The following is a 27,512-nucleotide window of genomic DNA, read 5'->3' as shown; positions in this document are numbered from 1 at the left end:
TATATCTGTCCTCTTCCTGTGTCCACTTCTGCATCTGACTCCTCCCCTCTTCTGTGATTGGTCCAGATCGGGGTCAGCTGCAGGTGTCCAGTGAAGTCATGCAGAGTTCAGAGGTTAGCCAGACGGAGGTAGTGTCACATGACCCCAGGTCCCCGCCCAGCCCGGCCACGCTGAAGCACCGCATGGACCAGCAGATGTCCAGCGCCTTGAACGGTACGGTCCTACTACCAATCTGGCAACACACAGAACTACTACCAATCTGGCAACACACAGAACTACTACCAATCTGGCAACACACAGAACTACTACCAATCTGGCAACACACAAAACTACTACCAATCTGGCAACACACAGAACTACCACTAATCTGGCAACACACAGAACTACTACTATTCTGGCAACACACAGAACTACTACCAATCTGGCAACACACAGAACTACTACCAATCTGGCAACACACAGAACTACTACCAATCTGGCAACACACAGAACTACTACCAATCTGGCAACACACAGAACTACTACCAATCTGGCAACACACAGAACTACTACCAATCTGGCAACACACAGAACTACCACTAATCTGGCAACACACAGAACTACTACTATTCTGGCAACACACAGAACTACTACCAATCTGGCAACACACAGAACTACTACCAATCTGGCAACACACAGAACTACTACCAATCTGGCAACACACAGAACTACTACCAATCTGGCAACACACAGACCTACTACCAATCTGGCAACACACAGAACTACTACCAATCTGGCAACACACATAACTACCACTAATCTGGCAACACACATAACTACTACCAATATGACAACCATTGGAACTACTTCCAATCTGGCAACACACTCTAACACACACACACACAATACATGACTCCTGCACGATACCGTGCTATGGCTGGACTGGCCTCTCAATCTCTCAACGCTTCTCAGGCACAGAACTATACTGTTCCCTACTACTGTTGGAAAACACCAACAGCCATTTATAATGTTTGAGATAGCTGGAGCTGTAGGACTTGTTGCCCTGCTACACAGACACAGGGTTAGCTAGAGGCCTTGTTACCCTGCTACACAGACACAGGGGCTAGCTGTAGGACTTGTTACCCTGCTCCACAGACACAGGTGCTAGCTGGAGGACTTGTTACCCTGCTACACAGACACAGGGTTAGCTGTAGGACTTGTTACCCTGCTACACAGACACAGGGGCTAGCTGTAGGACTTGTTACCCTGCTACACAGACATATATTCAGCATTTCACTGTAAGGTCTACTACACCTGTTGTATTCAGCATTTCACTGTGAGGTCTACTACACCTGTTGTATTCAGCATTTCACTGTGAGGTCTACTACACCTGTTGTATTCAGCATTTCACTGTGAGGTCTACTACACCTGTTGTATTCAGCATTTCACTGTGAGGTCTACTACACCTGTTGTATTCAGCATTTCACTGTAAGGTCTACTACACCTGTTGTATTCAGCATTTCACTGTGAGGTCTACTACACCTGTTGTATTCAGCATTTCACTGTGAGGTCTACTACACCTGTTGTATTCAGCATTTCACTGTGAGGTCTACTGCACCTGTTGTATTCAGCATTTCACTGTGAGGTCTACTACACCTGTTGTATTCAGCATTTCACTGTAAGGTCTACTGCACCTGTTGTATTCATCATTTCACTGTAAGGTCTACTGCACCTGTTGTATTCAGCATTTCACTGTGAGGTCTACTACACCTGTTGTATTCAGTAGACTGTAAGGTCTACTGCACCTGTTGTATTCAGTAGACTGTGAGGTCTACTACACCTGTTGTATTCAGTAGACTGTGAGGTCTACTACACCTGTTGTATTCAGTAGACTGTGAGGTCTACTGCACCTGTTGTATTCAGTAGACTGTGAGGTCTACTACACCTGTTGTATTCAGCATTTCACTGTAAGGTCTACTGCACCTGTTGTATTCAGTAGACGGTAAGGTCTACTACACCTGTTGTATTCAGTAGACTGTAAGGTCTACTACACCTGTTGTATTCAGTAGACTGTGAGGTCTACTGCACCTGTTGTATTCAGTAGACTGTGAGGTCTACTACACCTGTTGTATTCAGTAGACTGTGAGGTCTACTGCACCTGTTGTATTCAGTAGACTGTGAGGTCTACTACACCTGTTGTATTCAGTAGACTGTAAGGTCTACTACACCTGTTGTATTCAGTAGACTGTGAGGTCTACTACACCTGTTGTATTCAGTAGACTGTAAGGTCTACTACACCTGTTGTATTCGGCGCATGTGACTAATAACATTTGATTCGATCTGACATGGGTCCTTTTGTTCGATGGGTCATGAAGAATATAGGTGACATACCGTACATTCATGTCCTCCAGATGTATATGTTCATTAATAAGTGTTGTCTCCTCCCTTTCATTCATCCCTCCCAGGTCGTAAGAGCGCTCTGAAGTCCATCATGAAGAAGAAAGATGGCCGCCAGGGTTCTTTGGGAACCAAAAAGAACCTACAGTTTGTAGGAGTCAATGGAGGGTGAGTCTGCAGGATGTAGTTATTACAACAGGTCCTAGAGCAGTGGTATTCACAGTCGGGGTTACGACTCAGGTAATTGCAGTGGGGTTGCCAGAAATTCTGTAGAATAAAATGGGGGCCCTGCTGAGAAAGTTTGAATACCACTGGTCTAGAGACTGTGATTTGAACTGTTCAATGCAAACAGAAAATAGTAGAACCATTTTGAATGTGTATCTCTGTAGGGAGTTTGTATCAGTAGGCATTTGAATGTGTATCTCTGTAGGGAGTTTGTATCAGTAGGCATTTGAATGTGTATCTCTGTAGGGAGTTTGTATCAGTAGCCATTTTGAATGTGTATCTCTGTAGGGAGTTTGTATCAGTAGGCATTTGAATGTGTATCTCTGTAGGGAGTTTGTATCAATAGCCATTTTGAATGTGTATCTCTGTAGGGAGTTTGTATCAATAGCCATTTTGAATGTGTATCTCTGTAGTGCGTTCGTATCAGTAGCCATTTTGAATGTGTATCTCTGTAGTGCGTTCGTATCAGTAGCCATTTTGAATGTGTATCTCTGTAGTGCGTTTGTATCAGTAGCCATTTTTTAAATTTTTTATTTCACCTTTATTTAACCAGGTAGGCTAGTTGAGAACAAGTTCTCATTTGCAACTGCGACCTGGCCAAGATAAAGCATAGCAGTGTGAGCATACAACAAAGAGTTACACATGGAGTAAACAATTAACAAGTCAATAACACAGTAGAAAACAAAGGGGGGGTCTATATCCAATGTGTGCAAAAGGCATGAGGAGGTAGGCAAATAATTACAATTTTGCAGATTAACACTGGAGTGATAAAAGATCAGATGGTCATGTACAGGTAGAGATATTGGTGTGCAGAAGAGCAGAAAAGTAAATAAATAAAAACAGTATGGGGATGAGGTAGGTGAAAAGGGTGGGCTATTTACCAATAGACTATGTACAGCTGCAGCGATCGGTTAGCTGCTCAGATAGCTGATGTTTGAAGTTGGTGAGGGAGATAAAAGTCTCCAACTTCAGCGATTTTTGCAATTCGTTCCAGTCACAGGCAGCAGAGTACTGGAACGAAAGGCGGCCAAATGAGGTGTTGGCTTTAGGGATGATCAGTGAGATACACCTGCTGGAGCGCGTGCTACGGATGGGTGTTGCCATCGTGACCAGTGAGCTGAGATAAGGCGGAGCTTTACCTAGCATAGACTTGTAGATGACCTGGAGCCAGTGGGTCTGGCGACGAATATGTAGCGAGGGCCAGCCGACTAGAGCATACAAGTCGCAGTGGTGGGTGGTATAAGGTGCTTTAGTGACAAAACGGATGGCACTGTGATAGACTGCATCCAGTTTGCTGAGTAGAGTGTTGGAAGCCATTTTGTAGATGACATCGCCGAAGTCGAGGATCGGTAGGATAGTCAGTTTTACTAGAGTAAGCTTGGCGGCTTGAGTGAAGGAGGCTTTGTTGCGGAATAGAAAGCCGACTCTTGATTTGATTTTCGATTGGAGATGTTTGATATGAGTCTGGAAGGAGAGTTTGCAGTCTAGCCAGACACCTAGGTACTTATAGACGTCCACATATTCTAGGTCGGAACCATCCAGGGTGGTGATGCTAGTCGGGCATGCAGGTGCAGGCAGCGACCGGTTGAAAAGCATGCATTTGGTTTTACTAGCGTTTAAGAGCAGTTGGAGGCCACGGAAGGAGTGTTGTATGGCATTGAAGCTTGTTTGGAGGTTAGATAGCACAGTGTCCAAAGACGGGCCGAAAGTATATAGAATGGTGTCGTCTGCGTAGAGGTGGATCAGGGAATCGCCCGCAGCAAGAGCAACATCATTGATATACACAGAGAAAAGAGTCGGCCCGAGAATTGAACCCTGTGGCACCCCCATAGAGACTGCCAGAGGACCGGACAGCATGCCCTCCGATTTGACACACTGAACTCTGTCTGCAAAGTAATTGGTGAACCAGGCAAGGCAGTCATCAGAAATACCGAGGCTACTGAGTCTGCCGATAAGAATATGGTGATTGACAGAGTCGAAAGCCTTGGCAAGGTCGATGAAGACGGCTGCACAGTACTGTCTTTTATCGATAGCGGTTATGATGTCGTTTAGTACCTTGAGTGTGGCTGAGGTGCACCCATGACCGGCTCGGAAACCAGATTGCACAGCGGAGAAGGTACGGTGGGATTCGAGATGGTCAGTGACCTGTTTGTTGACTTGGCTTTCGAAGACCTTAGATAGGCAGGGCAGGATGGATATAGGTCTGTAACAGTTTGGGTCCAGGGTGTCTCCCCCTTTGAAGAGGGGGATGACTGCGGCAGCTTTCCAATCCTTGGGGATCTCAGACGAGATGAAAGAGAGGTTGAACAGGCTGGTAATAGGGGTTGCGACAATGGTGGCAGATAGTTTCAGAAATAGAGGGTCCAGATTGTCAAGCCCAGCTGATTTGTACGGGTCCAGGTTTTGCAGCTCTTTCAGAACATCTGCTATCTGGATTTGGGTAAAGGAGAACCTGGAATGAATGTGTATCTCTGTAGGGAGTTCGTATCAGTAGCCATTTTTTATGTGTATCTCTGTAGTGCGTTCGTATCAGTAGCCATTTTTAATGTGTATCTCTGTAGTGCGTTCGTATCAGTAGCCATTTTGAATGTGTATCTTTGTAGTGCGTTCGTATCAGTAGCCATTTTGAATGTGTATCTTTGTAGTGCGTTCGTATCAGTAGCCATTTTGAATGTGTATCTCTGTAGTGCGTTCGTATCAGTAGCCATTTTGAATGTGTATCTCTGTAGTGCGTTCGTATCAGTAGCCATTTTGAATGTGTATCTCTGTAGTGCGTTCGTATCAGTAGCCATTTTGAATGTGTATCTCTGTAGTGCGTTCGTATCAGTAGCCATTTTGAATGTGTATCTCTGTAGTGCGTTCGTATCAGTAGCCATTTTGAATGTGTATCTCTGTAGTGCGTTCGTATCAGTAGCCATTTTGAATGTGTATCTCTGTAGTGCGTTCGTATCAGTAGCCATTTTGAATGTGTATCTCTGTAGTGCGTTCGTATCAGTAGCCATTTTGAATGTGTATCTCTGTAGTGCGTTCGTATCAGTAGCCATTTTGAATGTGTATCTCTGTAGTGCGTTCGTATCAGTAGCCATTTTGAATGTGTATCTCTGTAGTGCGTTCGTATCAGTAGCCATTTTGAATGTGTATCTTTGTAGTGCGTTCGTATCAGTAGCCATTTTGAATGTGTATCTCTGTAGTGCGTTCGTATCAGTAGCCATTTTGAATGTGTATCTTTGTAGTGCGTTCGTATCAGTAGCCATTTTGAATGTGTATCTCTGTAGTGCGTTCGTATCAGTAGCCATTTTGAATGTGTATCTCTGTAGTGCGTTCGTATCAGTAGCCATTTTGAATGTGTATCTTTGTAGTGCGTTCGTATCAGTAGCCATTTTGAATGTGTATCTTTGTAGTGCGTTCGTATCAGTAGCCATTTTGAATGTGTATCTTTGTAGTGCGTTCGTATCAGTAGCCATTTTGAATGTGTATCTCTGTAGTGCGTTCGTATCAGTAGCCATTTTGAATGTGTATCTTTGTAGTGCGTTCGTATCAGTAGCCATTAAACAAAAATAATAAACAGAGACCACAATGGAAATAAATTGGCAACTTTTGCAATCCCAGCTTATATTATTGTTCACATTATTATTATTAGTGGTAGTAGTATTATTACTATTATTAGTCACATTTCAACAAATCTACTGAGTATATACTGTATGTGTTTTCAAATCAGTCAGTCAATCAACAGTATCTACAGGCAGCCCAAATCAATCAGTCAATCAACAGTATCAACAGGCAGCCCAACTCAGTCAATCAACAGTATCAACAGGCAGCCCAATTCAATCAACGGTATCTACAGGCAGCCCAATTCAATCAACGGTATCTATAGGCAGCCCAAATCAATCAACGGTATCTACAGGCAGCCCAAATCAATCAACGGTATCTACAGGCAGCCCAAATCAATCAACGGTATCTACAGGCAGCCCAAATCAATCAACGGTATCTACAGGCAGCCCAAATCAATCAACGGTATCTACAGGCAGCCCAAATCAATCAACGGTATCTACAGGCAGCCCAAATCAATCAACGGTATCTACAGGCAGCCCAAATCAATCAACGGTATCTACAGGCAGCCCAAATCAATCAACGGTATCTACAGGCAGCCCAAATCAATCAACGGTATCTACAGGCAGCCCAAATCAATCAACGGTATGGCGCCAAATCAATCAACGGTATCTACAGGCAGCCCAAATCAATCAACGGCATCTACAGGCAGCCCAAATCAATCAACGGCATCTACAGGCAGCCCAAATCAATCAACGGCATCTACAGGCAGCCCAAATCAATCAACGGTATCTACAGGCAGCCCAAATCAATCAACGGTATCTACAGGCAGCCCAAATCAATCAACAGCCCAAATGCAGGAACAAGTAGGATGTAGTATTATGCTGCTGGCTGGTTGTGTTTTTTCTGAAACCTGACTGACATGCAGTAGTTCTGTGAGATAGTGTTGACTTTGTCTTCCCCTGTTGGCGTTCTGATGCAGGTACGAGACAACGTCGAGTGATGAATCAGAGGACAGCAGCTCCTCTGATACAGAAGAGGAGGAGGAGGAAGAAGAGGAGGTGGAGGGGAATGTGTTCGGAGGAGGAGAGGAAGCTGAAGAGAGGAACACAGAGGAATTCCAGAACGAGGGAGCAGTGGAAGTGGGAACGAGTGAAGAGGAGGGAGGAGGAGACAAGCTAGAGATGAGAGAGAGGTGGGTTGAGTGAATTCAGGGGAGAAATTAATAGTGGGGGTACGCCGTACCGGTAAAACAAAACTTATCACAATCATTTAAATGAAATGCCAAGAAAAATAAATTACACCATTATCGCATGTCAGCTCCATGAACATTTGCAAATGATACAAATATTTTATGTTCAAACAGCTGTCCTGTGAAGTTGTGACTTGCGACATACTCCTAGTTTCCTGAATCGGGTCAAAGGAAATGAAAAGAAACACATATTAAACATGTAGGAGAACAACTCGTAGCTAAACCGATAGTCCAGCCATCCACATGTTGTCTTCCCCATTCGGTAGCAACTCCTCCAACACTCGATTTCATCCATTCGCTTTTTTCCTCATTTGAGGAAACATCTTCTTTCGTCTCCAAACTTCTATTGAACTTTTCTAGACTCTTTTCAGTAGACAGAGACTGCAAAGAAACCCTTAAATTATTGTGAAGGTAACTATTTTCACAAGCTGTGGTACTTATTTAATTGTGAGAAGCCATGCTTGTTGCTGTGATCAGAGTTTTTTTTTATGCTTTTAAGAAAACCTGGGAACTCGAGTGGTCTTTAGGTTTAGAAGGATTCCGACTTTGAATTCCAAGTTGGATGCCCGTTCAAAACTATTTTCCCAGTCGGAGCTAGTTTCTTTCTTCCCAGTCGGAGCTCGTTTTTTTCCAGAGTTCCCAGTTTTCTTGAACGCACTGAAGTCTGAAGTCGGGATATTTCAGAGTTCCAAGTTGCTGTTTTCAATTGCGGCATTTCTACCACTGTCTTTGTTGGTGTTGCGCATTAGCTCCCTACATTATCACTGCAAGCGCTATTTGAGTCACTAGATACTCTACACGCCCACGTTCTGGATAGCACAAAAAGGGACTGATCGAACAGCCAATGAAAAGGTACCCACCCAGGCTCAGCGAGGAGAATAAGAGAGAGGGGTTGTACACCAAAGTTACACATAGTCGAATTCAATATGTAAATTCCAAACTTCTGACGTTTAATAAATTACTAATTACATGACCCTCCCTGGACTAAATAAAAAAAGCAAAACCCTCTCCCATTTTCCTCCGGGTAACAGTTGCATTCATTTCGACCGGTCCCTAAACGTAATTCTATGATTAGACCCACTGAGATCGTACTACATTAATAGGGGTTCTATATGTAATTCTGTGATTAGACCCACTGAGATCATACTACATTAATAGGGGTTCTATATGTAATTCTGTGATTAGACCCACTGAGATCATACTACATTAATAGGGGTTCTATATGTAATTCTGTGATTAGACCCACTGAGATCATACTACATTAATAGGGGTTCTATATGTAATTCTGTGATTAGACCCACTGAGATCATACTACATTAATAGGGGTTCTATATGTAATTCTGTGATTAGACCCACTGAGATCATACTACATTAATAGGGGTATATATGTAATTCTGTGATTAGACCCACTGAGATCATACTACATTAATAGGGGTTCTATATGTAATTCTGTGATTAGACCCACTGAGATCATACTACATTAATAGGGGTTCTATATGTAATTCTGTGACTAGGGTGATCAATAATATAGTACGTCCCATACCAGTAAGAAACCACATCTACTTTCACCCCTAGATTTGGAAAATAAAGAAATTGTCCATTTGTCTGAATTAAATTATGTCCTGTCTCTCTGTCTCTCCAGGTTTGAGTTGAGTGAGAAGATGTTGGCTGCCTGTAACGTGTTGAAGAACCACCTGAATGATGGCAAGGCCTTAACCAGTAAAGATGTGGTGAGCAACAGTTGTTATTAACTCTGCTTCTGAACAATTCTACCTAATTTCTCTCTCTCTCTCTCTGTCTCTCTCTACCTCTCTCCATCTCTCTCATTATCCATCTCTCTCCTGCTCTCTCTCTCTCAATTGTACCTCTTTTACCTCTCTCTCCCTCACTCCGTCTCTCTCATTATCCATCTCTCTCTCTCTCAATTCAAGGGGCTTTATTGGCATGGGAAACATATGTTTACATTGCCTAAGCAAGTGAAGTGGATAATTAACAAAAGTGAAATGAACAAGACAAATTAACAGTAAATATTACAAATGGCATATTTGCAAATAGTTAAAGTACAAAAGGGAAAAGAAAGGAAAAGAAATACATGTAGAATGGTGTTTGTTCTTCACTGGTTGACCTTTTCCTGTGGCAACAGGTCACACATCTGGCTGATGTGATGGCACACTGTGGTATCTCACCCTGTAGATATGGGACTTTATCAAAAATGGGTTTGTTTTTTAATTCTTTCTGGGTCTTTGAAGTCTGAGGAAAATATGTGTTTCTAATATGGTCATATATTTGGCAGGAGGTCAGGAAGTGCAGCTCAGTTTCCACCTCATTTTGTGGGCAGTGTGCACATAGCCTGTCTTCTCTTGAGAGCCATGTCTGCCTACGGTGGCCTTTCTCAATAGCAAGGCTATGCTCACTGAGTCTGAACATTGTCAAAGCTTTCCTTAATTGTGGGTCAGTCACAGTGGTCAGGTATTCTGTCACTTTGTACTCTCTGTTTAGAGCAAAATAGCAGTAATTATTATTATTAAGTAATTACCTTTTAGTTTTCTCATGATTTGGTTGGGTCTTATAGTGTTGCTGTCCTGGAGAAGAGTCCCTTAAGCAAGCTGATCCTGGGGCTCTGTTCCTAAACACAAACACACCCCACAGAGCCCCAGGACCAGCTTGCTTAAGGGACTCCAGGTTCATCTCTCTGTAGGTGATGGCTTTGTTATGGAAGGTTTGGGAATCGCTTCCTTTTAAGTGGTTGTAGAGATTTTAACGTCTCTTTTCTGGATTTTGATAATTAGTGGGTATCGCCCTAATTCTGCTCTGCATGCATTATTTGGTGTTTTACGTTGTACACGGGGGATATTTTTGCAGAATTATGCGGACTTGTCTCTCTCAGCACAGTAGAGTCAGGAACTAACTCCGCTGCAAGTCCATTTTACTCAGGTTTTCTCCTCTTTTCTCTACTGGGCTGTCGGTCCGGTAGATTTCTGGCAGAGGATGCCGTCTGCTCTGACGATTGTCCTGATTTTATGTTTGCCGTAGCTCACAAGAACAATGAAGAAATGAACCATCACTAACATTTATTTTTGAGATTTGACTCACAGTAAAGCAACTCCTATTCACATCACAGCAGCACTGTTCTAGTGGTTCAGTGTCTGATCTCTCTGTCGCCGTCCTCTAGAGAGCCTGTGTGAACACAGTTCAGAGCGAGTGGTTCTGGGTGTCCAGTCAGAAGACGGTGGTGCCCGGCATAGTGGAGGACTATTTGACAGCGTTCCGGGACATCTCGCCGGCCATGCTGCGTCACATTGTCAACATGGCGGATGGTAACGGGAACACAGCGCTCCACTACAGCGTGTCACACTCCAACTTCCACATCGTCAAGACGCTGCTCAACGCAAGTGAGGAAACATAGTCTCTCTGTCCTCCTGTCTGTCTAATGTTACAACACTGGTTAGTGTTAAATAAATAAACATTTAAACAAAATGTTGTTTTTTACTTCAACTTTAATGTTGTTGTTTACTTCCAGACTGTAACGTTGTTGTTGTTTATTCCAGATGTGTGTAACGTGAACCAGCAGAATAAGGCTGGCTATACTCCCATCATGCTGTCTGTGCTGGCGGCTGTGGAGGCTCCTAAAGACATGGCCATCGTAGAGTACCTCTTCAGCAAGGGAGACGTCAACGCTAAGGCCAGCCAGGTATGGGGTCAGGGGCCAGCCAGGTATGGGGTCAGGGGCCAGCCAGGTATGGGGTCAGGGGCCAGCCAGGAATGGGGTCAGGGGCCAGCCAGGTATGTGGGAGGGACCATATGTTAGGGGTTCAGGTCATGTATGACTAGGGCTGTTGAGGTGACTGTATTACCGCCACACCGACGGTCACGAGTTATGAAGCTTCTCCAAGCTCTGACGATGCTGCTGGTCTTTAGTAGCCTTCCAAACTAGGTAACTGACTGGTATTCAGCACTATATTGTCCCTCTAATCACTCTGACATCAATGCAAATCTAATCAAAAATCTAATCAAACACTTCATGAGAGCCCATGAGCTGATGTTACGCAACATTTCTATAGGCTATACAATTACCTGAGAAAACAGTGTGATGGCCTCTACTAAAAAGAGGAGGATCCCATCAGCTTTCTATTGGCTAGGCCTACTATATTTAATTCTCAACTTCCCTAATATAAAGCACAATACATCTCTTTACAACAGGAGTATAGCCTACCTGGCTGGATTGAAAATGAACCACAGGAAAAGTATCCTCCATTCGCTATTTAAGTGCATAGATGACATGTATTTTTCCCCTGTTTCGATACAGGTGCATGATAATGGTCTATTCCACATCAAAACAAATTTCACACATATATTATATAGTATATGTAATGACAAGTTTTAAATCAAGAATAGTTCAATGGGTGACAATATTATCACTTGTGAATGAGTGCATAAGAAAGCCTTTTTTTTGCGACTTTTGGAATCAGTCACACACCTCATGTAGCCCAGCCCATAGGCCAATATGTTTTGACAAGGTTTGTATCGTAACTAAAGTGGCCAAAAAACTCTAATCAAATCAAAGTTTATTTGAGGGGGCACACAATGCAAGTCTGGGTAGCCATTTGATTACCTGTTCTTGAGTCTTATGGCTAAAAACAGTTGAAAAGCCTTTTGATCCTAGACTTGGCACGCCGGAACCCTAGACCCACTCCAATTTGCATATCGCCCAAACAGATCCACAGATGATCTCTATTGCACTCCACACTGCCTTTTCCCACCTGTACAAAAGGAACACCTATTCATTGACTACAGCTCAGCGTACAACAACAAAGCTCATCACTAAGCTAAGTACTCTGGGACTAAACACGGGCCGCCCCCTGGTGGTGAGGGTAGGTAACATCACATCCGCCACGCTGCTCCTCAACAGGGGGGCACCTCAGGGGTGCGTAGTCCCCTCCTGTACTCCCTGTTCACTCATGACTGCATGGCCAGGCACGACTCCAACACCATCATTCAGTTTGCTGATGACACAACAGTGGTAGGCCTGATCCCCGACAACGATGAGACAGGGAGGAGGTCAGAGACCTGACCGTGTGGTGCCAGGGAAACAACCTCTCCCTCAACAGGAAAAGGAGGACCGAGCACGCCCCCATTCACATCGACGGGGCTGTAGTGGAGCCGGTTGAGAGCTTCAAGTTCCACATTCCACATCAACAACAAACTAACATGGTCCAAACACACCAAGACAGTCGTGAAGAGGGCACGACAAAACCTATTCCCCCTCAGGACACTGAAAAGATTTGGCATTTGTCCTCATATCCTCAAAAGGTTCTACAGCTGCACCATCGAGAGCATCTTGACTGGTTGCATCAGTGCCTGGTACGGAAACTGCACTGCCTCCGACCGCAAGGCACTACAGAGCTTCCTGCCATCCAGGACCTCTATACCAGGCGGTGTCAGAGGAAGGCCCTAAGAATTGTCAAAGACCCCATTCACCCAAGTCATAGACTGTTCTCTCTGCTGCCGCACGGCAAGCGGTACTGGAGCACCAAGTCTAGATCCAAGAGGCTTCTAAACAGCTTCTACCACCAAGCCATAAGACTCCTGAGCATCTAATCAAATGGCTACCCAGACTATTTGCATTGCCCCCCCCCCTATTTTACGCTGCTGATACTCTCTGTTATTATCTACGCATAGTCACTTTAATTACTTTACCTACATGTACATATTACCTCAACTAACCGGTGCCCCCAAACATTGACTCTGTATCGGTACCCCCCTGTATATAGTCTCACTATTGTTATTTTACTGCTGCTCTTTAATTACTTGTTACTTTTATTTCTTATTCATATTTTTTTAAACTGCGTTGTTGGTTAGGGGCTCGTAAGTAAGTATTCTGCGCATGTGACTAATACAATTTGATTTGAATTTGAAAAAATATCCTAATAGTTTATCAACATTTTATGCTTAAACGTTCTGATCTGTTGTGTCAGCCACATTGTCTAAAAAAGTTTTTTGGGATCCTAGTGGTTGTATTAATTAGGGATCTATCACATCCCACAACTGTCCCAGACTGTTTTGAATATTTATTTCTCACACAGAATAGAATAAGTCAACTGTTGTACTATGGGGGATAGTAGATTGACATAAACTTGTGATTTTGCTGTTCATTTGGCCTACTCTTCTTGTTGGTTGACGAAAAGTAAATGTGGACAGTTCTTCCAATATCTTCAATATGGACCTCGGAATTGGATAAGAACGAGTGCAGTTGTTTTCCTAAGGGTGTCTGTCTTCACTTGTAGCCTGTGAGAAAGACCCAATCATGTGATGGAGAGCTGTTTCGAAGCAATCAGGGAGAAGGGCACAACAAAGGCATGGATTTTAAGGGGCATTATGGCCACAAAGGGGAAGCCACAGTGAAATGTGAGGCATAATCAAGTCAAATTGTGAATGAGAGACTGATGTAGTGTGTACAGCCTGCTCATGCCTTCCAAGTGACTTTTATCAGATCACCATTAGAGTCTCATCATGCAGCCTTACAATGTATTACAAATCAAAACATACAGCCCAACGTTTGTAGAACAACTGAAGTTACATGAAAAACTCTAAATGAAGCATATTGGAGTACCTGTTTCTTTGTTAACAGCTCAATACAGAATAGCCACATGTTCACACTCCCTCAAATCGCTTGGAGAAAATATCCTTTCTGTTATATTCAGCTTTGTTTAATTGTGTCCTATAAATAATACTATACATTAATACTATAAAATAATACTATACAATAATACTATACAATAATACTATACAATAATACTATACAATAATACTATACATTAATACTATACAATAATACTATACAATAATACTATACAATAATACTATACAATAATTCCACATACTCCTAAGCACATCTTGTCTGCTAAATGAACTAGTGTAGCCCACAGCCATGCTGTTCTGTTCTTCTGAAATAGACTGCATTTTCTTCATATCATGTTCCTTTAGACCTGTCTAAAATAATTTGTGAAGATGTAACCCCCTCCCTCCCTGACCAGACAAGGCTGATGCTAGCAGGATGGACATGATGCTAACCCTCTCCCTCCCTCCCCTCCCTCAGGCTGACCAGACAGGGCTGATTCTAACAGGATGGACATGATGCTAACCCACTCCCTCCCTCCCTCCCTGACCAGACAAGGCTGATGCTAGCAGGATGGACATGATGCTAACCCTCTCCCTCCCTCCTTCCCTCACTCCCTCAGGCTGACCAGACAGGGCTGATGCTAGCAGGAGGGACATGATGCTAACCCTCTCCCTCCCTCCTTCCCTCCCTCCCTCAGGCTGACCAGACAGGGCTGATGCTAGCAGGATGGACATGATGCTCTCCCTCCCTCCCTCAGGCTGGCCAGACAGGGCTGATGTTAGCAGGATGGACATGATGCTAACCCACTCCCTCCCTCCCTCCCTCAGGCTGGCCAGACAGGGCTGATGCTAGCAGGATGGACATGATGCTAACCCACTCCCTCCCTCCCTCAGGCTGGCCAGACAGGGCTGATGCTAACAGGATGAACATGATGCTAACCCTCTCCCTCCCTCCCTCCCTCCCTCAGGCTGACCAGACAGGGCTGATGCTAACAGGATGGACATGATGCTAACCCTCTCCCTCCCTCCCTCCCTCAGGCTGACCAGACAGGACTGATGCTAGCAGGAGGGACATGATGCTAACGCTCTCCCTCCCCCCTTCCCTCCCTCCCTCAGGCTGACCAGACAGGGCTGATGTTAGCAGGATGGACATGATGCTAACCCACTCCCTCCCTCCCTCAGGCTGGCCAGACAGGGCTGATGCTAACAGGATGGACATGATGCTAACCCTCTCCCTCCCTCCCTCCCTCCCTCAGGCTGACCAGACAGGGCTGATGCTAACAGGATGGACATGATGCTAACCCTCTCCCTCCTCCCTCCCTCCCTCCCTCCCTCAGGCTGACCAGACAGGGCTGATTCTAACAGGATGAACATGATGCTAACCCTCTCCCTCCCTCCCTCAGGCTGACCAGACAGGGCTGATGCTAGCAGGAGGGACATGATGCTAACCCTCTCCCTCCCTCCCTCCCTGACCAGACAAGGCTGATGCTAGCAGGATGGACATGATGCTAACCATCTCCCTCCCTCCTTCCCTCACTCCCTCAGGCTGACCAGACAGGGCTGATGCTAGCAGGATGGACATGATGCTAACCCTCTCCCTCCCTCCCTCCCTCCCTCAGGCTGACCAGACAGGGCTGATGCTAACAGGATGGACATGATGCTAACCCTCTCCCTCCCTCCCTCCCTCAGGCTGACCAGACAGGGCTGATGCTAACAGGATGAACATGATGCTAACCCTCTCCCTCCCTCCCTCAGGCTGACCAGACAGGGCTGATGCTAGCAGGAGGGACATGATGCTAACCCTCTCCCTCCCTCCTTCCCTCCCTCCCTCAGGCTGACCAGACAGGGCTGATGCTAACAGGATGGACATGATGCTAACCCCCTCCCTCCCTCCCTCCCTCCCTCCCTCCCTCCCTCCCTCCCTCCCTCCCTCCCTCCCTCCCTCCCTCCCTCCCTCCCTCCCTCCCTCCCTCCCTCCCTCCCTCCCTCCCTCCCTCCCTCCCTCCCTCAGGCTGACCAGACAGGACTGATGCTAGCAGGAGGGACATGATGCTAACCCCCTCCCTCCCTCCCTCCCTCCCTCCCTCCCTCCCTCCCTCCCTCCCTCCCTCCCTCCCTCCCTCCCTCCCTCCCTCCCTCCCTCCCTCCCTCCCTCCCTCAGGCTGACCAGACAGGACTGATGCTAGCAGGAGGGACATGATGCTAACCCTCTCCCTCCCTCCTTCCCTCCCTCCCTCAGGCTGACCAGACAGGGCTGATGTTAGCAGGATGGACATGATGCTAACCCACTCCCTCCCTCCCTCAGGCTGGCCAGACAGGGCTGATGCTAACAGGATGGATATGATGCTAACCCTCTCCCTCCCTCCCTCCCTCCCTCCCTCCCTCCCTCCCTCCCTCCCTCCCTCCCTCCCTCCCTCCCTCCCTCCCTCAGGCTGACCAGACAGGGCTGATGCTAACAGGATGGACATGATGCTAACCCTCTCCCTCCCTCCCTCCCTCCCTCCCTCAGGCTGACCAGACAGGGCTGATGCTAACAGGATGGACATGATGCTAACCCTCTCCCTCCCTCCCTCAGGCTGACCAGACAGGGCTGATGCTAACAGGATGAACATGATGCTAACCCTCTCCCTCCCTCCCTCAGGCTGACCAGACAGGGCTGATGCTAGCAGGATGGACATGATGCTAACCCTCTCCCTCCCTCCCTCCCTGACCAGACAAGGCTGATGCTAGCAGGATGGACATGATGCTAACCCTCTCCCTCCCTCCTTCCCTCACTCCCTCAGGCTGACCAGACAGGGCTGATGCCAGCAGGATGGACATGATGCTCTCCCTCCCTCCCTCAGGCTGGCCAGACAGGGCTGATGTTAGCAGGATGGACATGATGCTAACCCACTCCCTCCCTCCCTCAGGCTGGCCAGACAGGGCTGATGCTAACAGGATGGACATGATGCTAACCCTCTCCCTCCCTCCCTCCCTCAGGCTGACCAGACAGGGCTGATGCTAACAGGATGGACATGATGCTAACCCTCTCCCTCCCTCCCTCCCTCAGGCTGACCAGACAGGGCTGATGCTAACAGGATGAACATGATGCTAACCCTCTCCCTCCCTCCCTCAGGCTGACCAGACAGGTCTGATGCTAACAGGATGGACATGATGCTAACCCTCTCCCTCCCTCCCTCAGGCTGACCAGACAGGGCTGATGCTAGCAGGATGAACATGATGCTAACCCCCTCCCTCCCTCCCTCAGGCTGACCAGACAGGGTTGATGTTAGCAGGATGGACATGATGCTAACCCTCTCCCTCCCTCCCTCAGGCTGGCCAGACAGGGCTGATGCTGGCGGTCAGTCATGGCAGGATGGACATGGTTCGGGCGCTGCTGGCCCAGGGGGCAGAGGTCAATATCCAGGATGATGAGGGTTCTACAGCCCTGATGTGTGCCAGCGAACATGGCCACGCTGAGATAGTCAAACTACTGCTGGCCCAGCCAGGCTGCGACGCCACTCTCAGCGACAGTGTGAGTGCCTGTCTGTCTGTCTGTCTGTGTGTCTGTGTGTCTGTGTGTCTCAGTTGAAGGCATTCAGTTGCACAACTGACTAGGTATCCCCTTTGCTCTCTCTCTCCCTCTCTCCCTTTTTCTACCTCTCCCTCCTTCCTCTCTCTCTCTCTAGGATGAGAGCAATGCCCTGTCTATCGCTCTGGAAGCGGGTCACAAGGACATAGCAGTGTTGTTGTATGCCCACGTAAACTTCTCTAAGGCCCAGTCACCGGTCAGTACTCTCTACCGCTGTTCCCTGATCTCTGACCCTTACCTCTGTTCTCTGACCTCTAACCCTTAACTCTGTTCCCTGATCTCTAACCCTTAACCCTTACCTCTGTTCCCTGACCTCGAACCCTTACCCCTGTTCCCTGACCTCTAACCCTTACCTCTGTTCCCAAGACCTCTAACCCTTACCTCTCTTCCCTGATCTCTAACCCTTACCTCTCTTCCCTGACCTCTAACCCCTACCTCTCTTCCCTGACCTCTAACCCCTACCTCTCTTCCCTGACCTCTAACCCTGACCTCTAACCCTTACCTCTCTTCCCTGACCTCTAACCCTTACCTCTCTTCCCTGACCGCTAACCCTTACCTCTCTTCCCTGACCTCTAACCCTTACCTCTCTTCCCTGACCTCTAACCCCTACCTCTCTTCCCTGACCTCTAACTCTTACCTCTGTTCCCTGTACCAGAGCTGCTTGCCCTGAAATCACTTCTTGACAAACATATTTTTGTTTTGAGCAGAGCAACTATTCTCCCGATGTAGTTCTAATGTTATCTATGTGTGTGTGTGTTGTGTTCGTTTGTGTGCACATGTTGTGTGTGTGTGCGCATGGTTTGTGTGTTGTGTGTGTGTGGATGCATGGTGTGTGTGTGTGTGTCTCCAGGGAACCCCTCGTCTGAGCAGGAAGATGTCCCCCAGTCCCACCAGGAGGGGCATGTTTGACTAGCGCCACTGCCCATTGGTCAAGTCTCATGACACCAACCAACCGCTGAGGATTTCAACCTCCAGGGACAGACTTTGGCCCCACCCCCTGACAACCTGATTGGACCATGTGGGATTATTGACAATGCAGTTCAACCAGAAAGGTTCCCTGGGTTTATTGACCATGCGGTCCAACCAGAAAGGTTCCCTAGGTTTATTGCCCATGTGGTCCAACCAGAAAGGTTCCCTGGGTTTATTGACCATGCGGTCCAACCAGAAAGGTTCCCTGGGTCTATTGACCATGTGGTCCAACCAGAAAGGTTCCTGGGTTTATTGACCATGCAGTTCAACCAGAAAGGTTCCCTGGGTTTATTGACCATGCGGTCCAACCAGAAAGGTTCCCTGGGTTTATTGACCATGTGGTCCAACCAGAAAGGTTCCTGGGTTTATTGACCATGTGGTCCAACCAGAAGGGTTCCCTGGGTTTATTGACCATGTGGTCCAACCAGAAAGGTTCCTGGGTTTATTGACCATATGGTACAACCAGAAAGGTTCCTTGGGTTTATTGACCATGATGAAAGATGAAACATATTGGTCAGTCTTGTAGTAAGATGAGCTGGTATTGGTCAGTATTGTAGTAAGATGAGCTGGTATTGGTCAGCCTTGTAATAAGATGAGCTGTTATTGGTCAGTCTTGTAGTAAGATGAGCTGGTATTGGTCAGTCTTGTAATAAGATGAGCTGTTATTGGTCAGTCTTGTAGTAAAATGAGCTGGTATTGGTCAGTCTTGTAGTAAGATGAGCTGGTATTGGTCAGTCTTGTAATAAGATGAGTTGGTATTGGTCAGTCTTCTACATGAACATCCCAAAGTGCCCTTGTTAAACCACCACCAGCATTCTGTCTGCTCTGAGTGGATAGAGAGAAGGAGGAGAGCGAGAAGGGGAGGAGAGAAGGAGAGGAGGAGGAGGGAGAGAGAGAGGAGGAGGAGGGAGATGAGAAAGAGAAGGAGGGAGGGAGAGAGAGAGAGAGGAGGAAGAGGAGGAGGGAAAGAAGGAGTGGGAGAGGAGAGAGTGTGAAGGAGGAGGAGAGAGAGAAGGAGAAGAGAGGCCATACTACTTGAGGAGCTGAACTTCATAAGAACCCAGAAACACAAATACTGTATTCTAGATATGGGCTGCAATAGACAAGCGTCCTGTCCAGGCAGTGAATGTGTACATCAAAAGCTGCCTCACAAGAGAGAGAGAGAGAGAGGTTCAGATAAGGATACTTCCTTATCCAGACTATAGACCTTTTCAACTGTCAAAATAATAACACGTTCTGTACGCGCAACCAAGAGGTTCCCCAGGAAACATCCGGTGCTGCGGTACCCCATAATTGCTAACTAGCTAGGTAGTTGGCTAGCTAGCACAAAATGACAAGTTCGCATTTCTTGATCCACCAAAAAACTGAAAAAACAACTTATTGAGCTATTGACTTGCTACCAGATCCACTAAACACAAGCATGAGACAATGTTTATATCTAATTTATTATCCGTTTGCTCTGGTGGTGTTGCATTAGGCTAGCACAGTAAATAACCACAGAGCTAGCGTGATGTGAGGTTAGAGAAAGATCAGTTGACCTTGTTAGCCAGCCAGAGCTAGTGTGATGTGAGGGTAGAGAAAGATCAGTTGACCTTGTTAGCCAGCCAGAGCTAGTGTGATGTGAGGGTAGAGAAAGATCAGTTGACCTTGTTAGCCAGCCAGAGCTAGCGTGATGTGAGGGTAGAGAACGATCAGTTGACCTTGTTAGCCAGCCAGAGCTAGCGTGATGTGAGGGTAGAGAAAGATCAGTTGACCTTGTTAGCCAGCCAGAGCTAGCGTGATGTGAGGGTAGAGAAAGATCAGCTGACCTTGTTAGCCAGCTGGATTCATTTCTCTCACAACAGCCAACAATATAACTAAACTAAATGTAGTTAGTATCCAATGTTTGACGGACTCATTGTTTACAACAAAGTTAGCTAGCAGTTTAAAAATGACCCCACTATCAACCCCCCCCCCCCCTCACTAATCTGTCACTCAGCTCGTTGACTTTTCCTCCAAAACACATCTATATTTTACCCAGGTCTTTTGCCCACTTAGTTTCAATTAAGAAATATAGTGTAGTTTAAATGAACCGCTAGCTTGTGCTATTCATATATTATCAACCTCACGTTACGAGACATAGCTAGTGGTTTGGTTACAGTAAAGCTAGACTATACAAATGCTAGTGCTGACACCTTGTGGTGATAATGTTGAACTGCATATTAATTACACCAGGATGGTATATAACATGAAGCGAACTCATTTCAAAATAATTTCAAGCAACATATTTAGCAACGTCTTTTTAGATTAAATCAAATTAACCTTAAAATATTCCTTTCTGCACACCTTGATAGTGATATGTGATAATGTCTCCCCTGAGCATGTTAACCTCAAGGCCACCTTCATAATGTCTCTCCTGAGCATGTTAACCTCAAGGCCACCTTCATAATGTCTCTCCCCTGAGCATGTTAACCTCAAGGCCCACCTTCATAATGTCTCTCCCCTGAGCATGTTAACCTCAAGGCCCACCTTCATAATGTCTCTCCCCTGAGCATGTTAACCTCAAGGCCCACCTTCATAATGTCTCTCCCCTGAGCCTGTTAACCTCAAGGCCACCTTCATAATGTCTCTCCTGAGCATGTTAACCTCAACATGGTTAACCTCAAGGCCACCTTCATAATGTCTCTCCCCTGAGCCTGTTAACCTCAAGGCCACCTTCATAATGTCTCTCCTCTGAGCCTGTTAACCTCAACATGGTTATCCTCATTATGAGTCTAATCTGGTCTCCTTCAACATGGTTATCCTCATTATGAGTCTAATCTGGTCTCCTTCAACATGGTTATCCTCATTATGAGTCTAATCTGGTCTCCTTCAACATGGTTATCCTCATTATGAGTCTAATCTGGTCTCCTTCAACATGGTTATCCTCATTATGAGTCTAATCTGGTCTCCTTCAACGTGGTTATCCTCATTATGAGTCTAATCTGGTCTCCTTCAACATAGTTATCCTCGTTATGTGGGTAGTGGGACTAGACATCCATCTTACTCCAACACAAGAGATGATTGATTAGTTAAATGAATCGTGTCTAATAGATATAATCAGCAAGGGCTGGAACAGAAACCTGCTCAGCCAGTAGATAGGTCTCTAGCAGCAAGGTTGGCCATGCATGTTCTATATCTATGTATTGTTACTCTAACAGTGTTGTTGTAATCCTACAACCAATTCTAACTGTAAACCAATAGCATATCACCCATATAGCCTTTAGTCTCTTCAGGGACTTTCATTGGGATTTAGCAGCTTCCACACGTCTCTGTATCTGAAATTAAGAAACATAGACGTTAGACCAGGACTTTGCTTCATTAGAAACATAGAAATTACACCAGGACTTGCTTCATTATTCTCAAGTGATATAACGTTTGATATTAAATTGTCTATTGTCGTAGTTTTCTCTTCGGGACTGGAAATATGTTCAATTAGCTAGTTAGCTAAGCTACTAGCTAGGTAGCTAACTTGTTGTTTTAAGCATATCAAGCTACCGTTTGTGTCATTAAAAAAACTAATATTGGATGGCTGTGTATCCTATTTATATGTAGCTACCTAGCTACCTGACATGAACTAGAATAAATGGTTAACTTGATAAACAGCTTGCCCGTGTGCTACACATCATCCTGGCGCCGCCACCGCCTGCTGCTGCTGCTAACCATACCATCCATGCAGGCAATGCAGCTCGCTGCGATGCTTCTTTGGGAAATCTAGCTATAACGTTAAACGTACATTTTCCCAGGATGTAAGGACCATCCCACCGATGACTACTATGGTCAAAAATGCTAATTCTGACCTCGAGAAAACACCTACACTAAGTTAACTAGCTAGCTGTTTACAGCCGCCACGGAACAGCTTTTAATTTTTTTTTACAAACTCACCGGAAGTTCTTTGGGGTTCCACGGTTCACTTGCGCTCCTCTTAAAAAGGTCTATAGGTTCCAGCAGTATACAGACACGATAAGACTAGATACAGTCTGTTGATATTCATGCTCCTGAGCAGATTAACATACAGCTCATAGTTGTGATGAAGGCTAAAGAGCATAAGGACATGTTGTTATTATTATTAATCATCACCATATTGTTTATCATCATCATCATCAGTTGGTATATTAGATTCTATGTCACCCACAATACCGCCTTTCATTTAGACTAAATGTTTGTACATATTATATCATATTATATTGTCATATTGTTTTCTTCACCTGCCTGCCGCCTTTAATGGGCCTGTATGTGTACACCACACCTTTAATGGGCCTGTATGTGTACTCTACCACCTTTTAATGGGCCTGTATGTGTACTCTACCACCTTTAATGGGCCTGTATGTGTACACCACACCTTTAATGGGCCTGTATGTGTACTCTACCACCTTTAATGGGCCTGTATGTGTACTCTACCACCTTTTAATGGGCCTGTATGTATACTCTACCACCTTTTAATGGGCCTGTATGTGTACTCTACCACCTTTAATGGGCCTGTATGTGTACACCACACCTTTAATGGGCCTGTATGTGTACTCTACCACCTTTAATGGGCCTGTATGTGTACTCTACCACCTTTAATGGGCCTGTATGTATACTCTACCACCTTTAATGGGCCTGTATGTGTACACCACACCTTTAATGGGCCTGTATGTGTACACCACACCTTTAATGGGCCTGTATGTGTACTCTAGCACCTTTTTAATGGGCTTGTATGTGTACACCGCCACCTTTAATGGGCCTGTATGTGTACTCTACCACCTTTTAATGGGCCTGTATGTGTACTCTACCACACCTTTAATGGGCCTGTATGTGTACACCACACCTTTAATGGGCCTGTATGTGTACTCTACCACCTTTAATGGGCCTGTATGTGTACTCTACCACCTTTTAATGGGCCTGTATGTGTACACCACACCTTTAATGGGCCTGTATGTGTACTCTACCACCTTTTAATGGGCCTGTATGTGTACACCACACCTTTAATGGGCCTGTATGTGTACACCACACCTTTAATGGGCCTGTATGTGTACTCTACCACCTTTAATGGGCCTGTATGTGTACTCTACCACCTTTAATGGGCCTGTATGTGTACTCTACCACCTTTAATGGGCCTGTATGTGTACACCACACCTTTAATGGGCCTGTATGTGTACTCTACCACCTTTAATGGGCCTGTATGTGTACTCTACCACCTTTTAATGGGCCTGTATGTACACACACCGCCACCTTTAATGGGCCTGTATGTGTACACCACACTTTTAATGGGCCTGTATGTGTACTCTACCACCTTTAATGGGCCTGTATGTGTACTCTACCACCTGTTAATGGGCCTGTATGTACACACACCGCCACCTTTAATGGGCCTGTATGTGTACACCACACTTTTAATGGGCCTGTATGTGTACTCTACCACCTTTAATGGGCCTGTATGTGTACTCTACCACCTGTTAATGGGCCTGTATGTACACACACCGCCACCTTTAATGGGCCTGTATGTGTACACCACACCTTTAATGGGCCTGTATGTGTACTCTACCACCTTTAATGGGCCTGTATGTGTACTCTACCACCTTTAATGGGCCTGTATGTGTACACCACACCTTTAATGGGCCTGTATGTGTACTCTACCACCTTTAATGGGCCTGTATGTGTACACCACACCTTTAATGGGCCTGTATGTGTACTCTACCACCTTTTAATGGGCCTGTATGTGTACTCTACCACCTTTAATGGGCCTGTATGTGTACTCTACCACCTTTAATGTGCCTGTATGTGTACACCACACCTTTAATGGGCCTGTAGGTGTACTCTACCACCTTTAATGGGCCTGTATGTGTACTCTACCACCTTTAATGGGCCTGTATGTGTACTCGACCACCTTTTAATGGGCCTGTATGTGTACTCTACCACCTTTTAATGGGCCTGTATGTACACACACCGCCACCTTTAATGGGCCTGTATGTACATCGCCACCTTTAATGGGCCTGTATGTGTTCTCTACCACCATTAATGGGCCTGTATGTGTACTCTACCACCTTTAATGGGCCTGTATGTGTTCTCTACCACCTTTAATGGGCCTGTATGTGTACTCTACCACCTTTAATGGACCTGTGTGTGTACTCTACCACCTTTAATGGGCCTGCGTGTGTACTCTACCACCTTTAATGGGCCTGCATGTGTACACTACACCTTTAATGGGCCTGTATGTGTACACCACACCTTTAATGGGCCTGTATGTGTACTCTACCACCTTTAATGGGCCTGTATGTGTACTCTACCACCTTTAATGGGCCTGTATGTACGCCGCCACCTTTAATGGGCCTGTATGTACACCGCCACCTTTAATGGGCCTGTATGTACACCGCCACCTTTAATGGGCCTGTGTGTGTACTCTACCACCTTTAATGGGCCTGTGTGTGTACTCTACCACATTTTAATGGGCCTGTATGTGTACACCACACCTTTAATGGGTCTGTATGTGTACTCTACCACCTTTAATGGGCCTGTATGTGTTCTCTACCACCTTTTAATGGGCCTGTGTGTGTACTCTACCACATTTTAATGGGCCTGTATGTGTACACCACACCTTTAATGGGTCTGTATGTGTACTCTACCACCTTTAATGGGCCTGTATGTGTTCTCTACCACCTTTAATGGGCCTGTATGTGTTCTTTACCACCTTTAATGGGCCTGTATGTGTACTCTACCACCTTTAATGGGCCTGTATCTGTACACAGCACCTTCTCAAATGGATAATTGTAACTCAATCTTCTATGGATTGGATATAAATTCTACTTTTATACAAATCTATTTAATTTGTATGTATTTAAAAATCACAATATTTTGAATATTTCCTATTACTTCTTAACGTTACATGAAGATATATATTTATCGAGGTATAGTTTTTAATGCAAATATCATTGTTGTTCCTTGTATGTACTGTAAAGTGTTGGAGCTGGTAAGTGTATTGTTGTAGTAAAACATTGAGAAGGAGAGGAGGTACTTTGATCTGGTTGAAGTTTAAAGGAACGTATTGCCATATAACAATAAACTTAATTCAAATAACCTGGGGTTGTCTTGTCCTCAGTCTGTCTGGTGGTGAAGAATGCTACAGGTTTCCAGGGGACTGTCTCCATCTGCTGGTGTTAACTGGTATTTTGCAGGTAGTTTGTAAATGCAGAAGCCCTTCCGTTCTACAGCTGCATCATTGGTCATATTCTATATACTTTATGTATTTGTTGGATATTTCGAAATTACAAATAAACTGTATAAATCATGTGACATAAGCCTAGCATGAACTATCATTGCAGTATGGTGCCAAAGTTATAGGAACCACAAAATATCTGCTGCCGTTCTGTTGAGTTACAACAGAACGTCAGCTTGCACACTGTGTGTGTGTGTACTGCAGTGGTACGTGTTAGTTATTGGCCTGGGTTAATAGAAGAGCTTGTAAAGCTGGTCTTTTTAATTGGCTACATTTCATATCATTTTCTTTACCTGCTGGTTTTAATGGGCTGTTCTAGCTGGTAGCTTGAAACCATATAGCCCATATAGACTACCATATAGCCCATACAGACTACCATATAGCCCATACAGACTACCATATAGCCCATACAGACTACCGTATAGCCCATACAGACTACCGTATAGCCCATATAGACTACCATATAGCCCATACAGACTACCATATAGCCCATACAGACTACCATATAGCCCATACAGACTACCATATAGCCCATACAGACTACCATATAGCCCATACAGACTACCATAATAGCCCATACAGACTACCATATAGCCCATATAGACTTATCATATAGCCCATATAGACTACCATATAGACCACCATATAGCCCATATAGACTACCATATATCCCATATAGACTATCATATAGCCCATATGGACTACCATATAGCCCATATAGACTACCATATAGCCCATATAGGCTATCATATAGCCCATATGGACTACCATATAGCCCGTATAGACTACTATATAGACTATCATATAGCCCATATAGACTACCATATAGCCCATATGGACTACCATATAGCCCATATAGACTACCATATAGCCCATATAGACTATCATATAGCCCATATAGACTATCATATAGCCCATATAGACTATCATATAGCCCATATAGACTATCATATAGCCCATATAGACTACCATATAGCCCATATGGACTACCATATAGCCCGTATAGACTACTATATAGACTATCATATAGCCCATATAGACTACCATATAGCCCATATAGACTACCATATTGACTATCATATGGACTACCATATAGACTATCATATAGCCCATATGGACTACCATATAGACTATCATATAGCCCATATAGACTACCATATAGACTATCATATAGCCCATATAGACTACCATATAGCCCATATGGACTACCATATAGACTATCATATAGCCCATATAGACTACCATATAGCCCATATGGACTACCATATAGACTATCATATAGCCCATATAGACTACCATATAGCCCATATGGACTACCATATAGCCCATATAGACTACCATATAGCCCATATAGCCGACCATATCGACTATCATATAGCCCATATAGACTACCATATAGCCCATATGGACTACCATATAGACTATAATATAGCCCATATAGACTACCATATAGCCCATATAGACTACCATATATCCCATATAGACTATAATATAGCCCATATAGACTACCATATAGCCCATATAGACTACCATATAGCCCATATAGACTATCATATAGCCCACATAGACTACCATATAGCCCATATGGACTACCATATAGACTATCATATAGCCCATATAGACTATCATATAGCCCATATAGACTACCATATAGCCCATATGGACTACCATATAGACTATCATATAGCCCATATACAGTGCCTTGCGAAAGTATTTGGCCCCCTTGAACTTTGCGACATTTT

The 27,512-nt window shown here is 45.1% G+C and overlaps 1 protein-coding gene across 3 annotated transcripts in view; it reads left to right on the top strand.

The window, feature by feature from the left end:
• The window catches only part of kank1a (KN motif and ankyrin repeat domains 1a), a 136,334-nt gene extending 110,702 nt beyond the window's left edge, over positions 1 to 25,632 (top strand). The window contains exons 5-13 of one of the 3 annotated variants that reach the window (XM_031829522.1): positions 67 to 213; positions 2,445 to 2,544; positions 7,133 to 7,345; positions 9,045 to 9,132; positions 10,575 to 10,794; positions 10,951 to 11,093; positions 17,334 to 17,534; positions 17,689 to 17,787; positions 18,442 to 25,632. In XM_031829522.1, the coding sequence (XP_031685382.1) occupies positions 67 to 213; positions 2,445 to 2,544; positions 7,133 to 7,345; positions 9,045 to 9,132; positions 10,575 to 10,794; positions 10,951 to 11,093; positions 17,334 to 17,534; positions 17,689 to 17,787; positions 18,442 to 18,504 (1,274 nt within the window). In that variant the 3' untranslated portion in view covers positions 18,505 to 25,632. Of the gene's footprint in view, positions 1 to 66; positions 214 to 2,444; positions 2,545 to 7,132; positions 7,346 to 9,044; positions 9,133 to 10,574; positions 10,795 to 10,950; positions 11,094 to 14,778; positions 15,648 to 17,333; positions 17,535 to 17,688; positions 17,788 to 18,441 lie in introns of those variants that run through there. The other 2 variants (XM_031829523.1, XM_031829524.1) reach the window with 2 other exon arrangements.
• The last annotated feature ends 1,880 nt before the right edge of the window (positions 25,633 to 27,512 follow it).

Source organism: Oncorhynchus kisutch, linkage group LG8 (genome assembly GCF_002021735.2).
Source record: "Oncorhynchus kisutch isolate 150728-3 linkage group LG8, Okis_V2, whole genome shotgun sequence".
NCBI lineage: Eukaryota > Metazoa > Chordata > Actinopteri > Salmoniformes > Salmonidae > Oncorhynchus > Oncorhynchus kisutch.
Note: the sequence above shows the minus strand (reverse complement) of the source record. Positions and strands in the feature narration are given on the sequence as shown.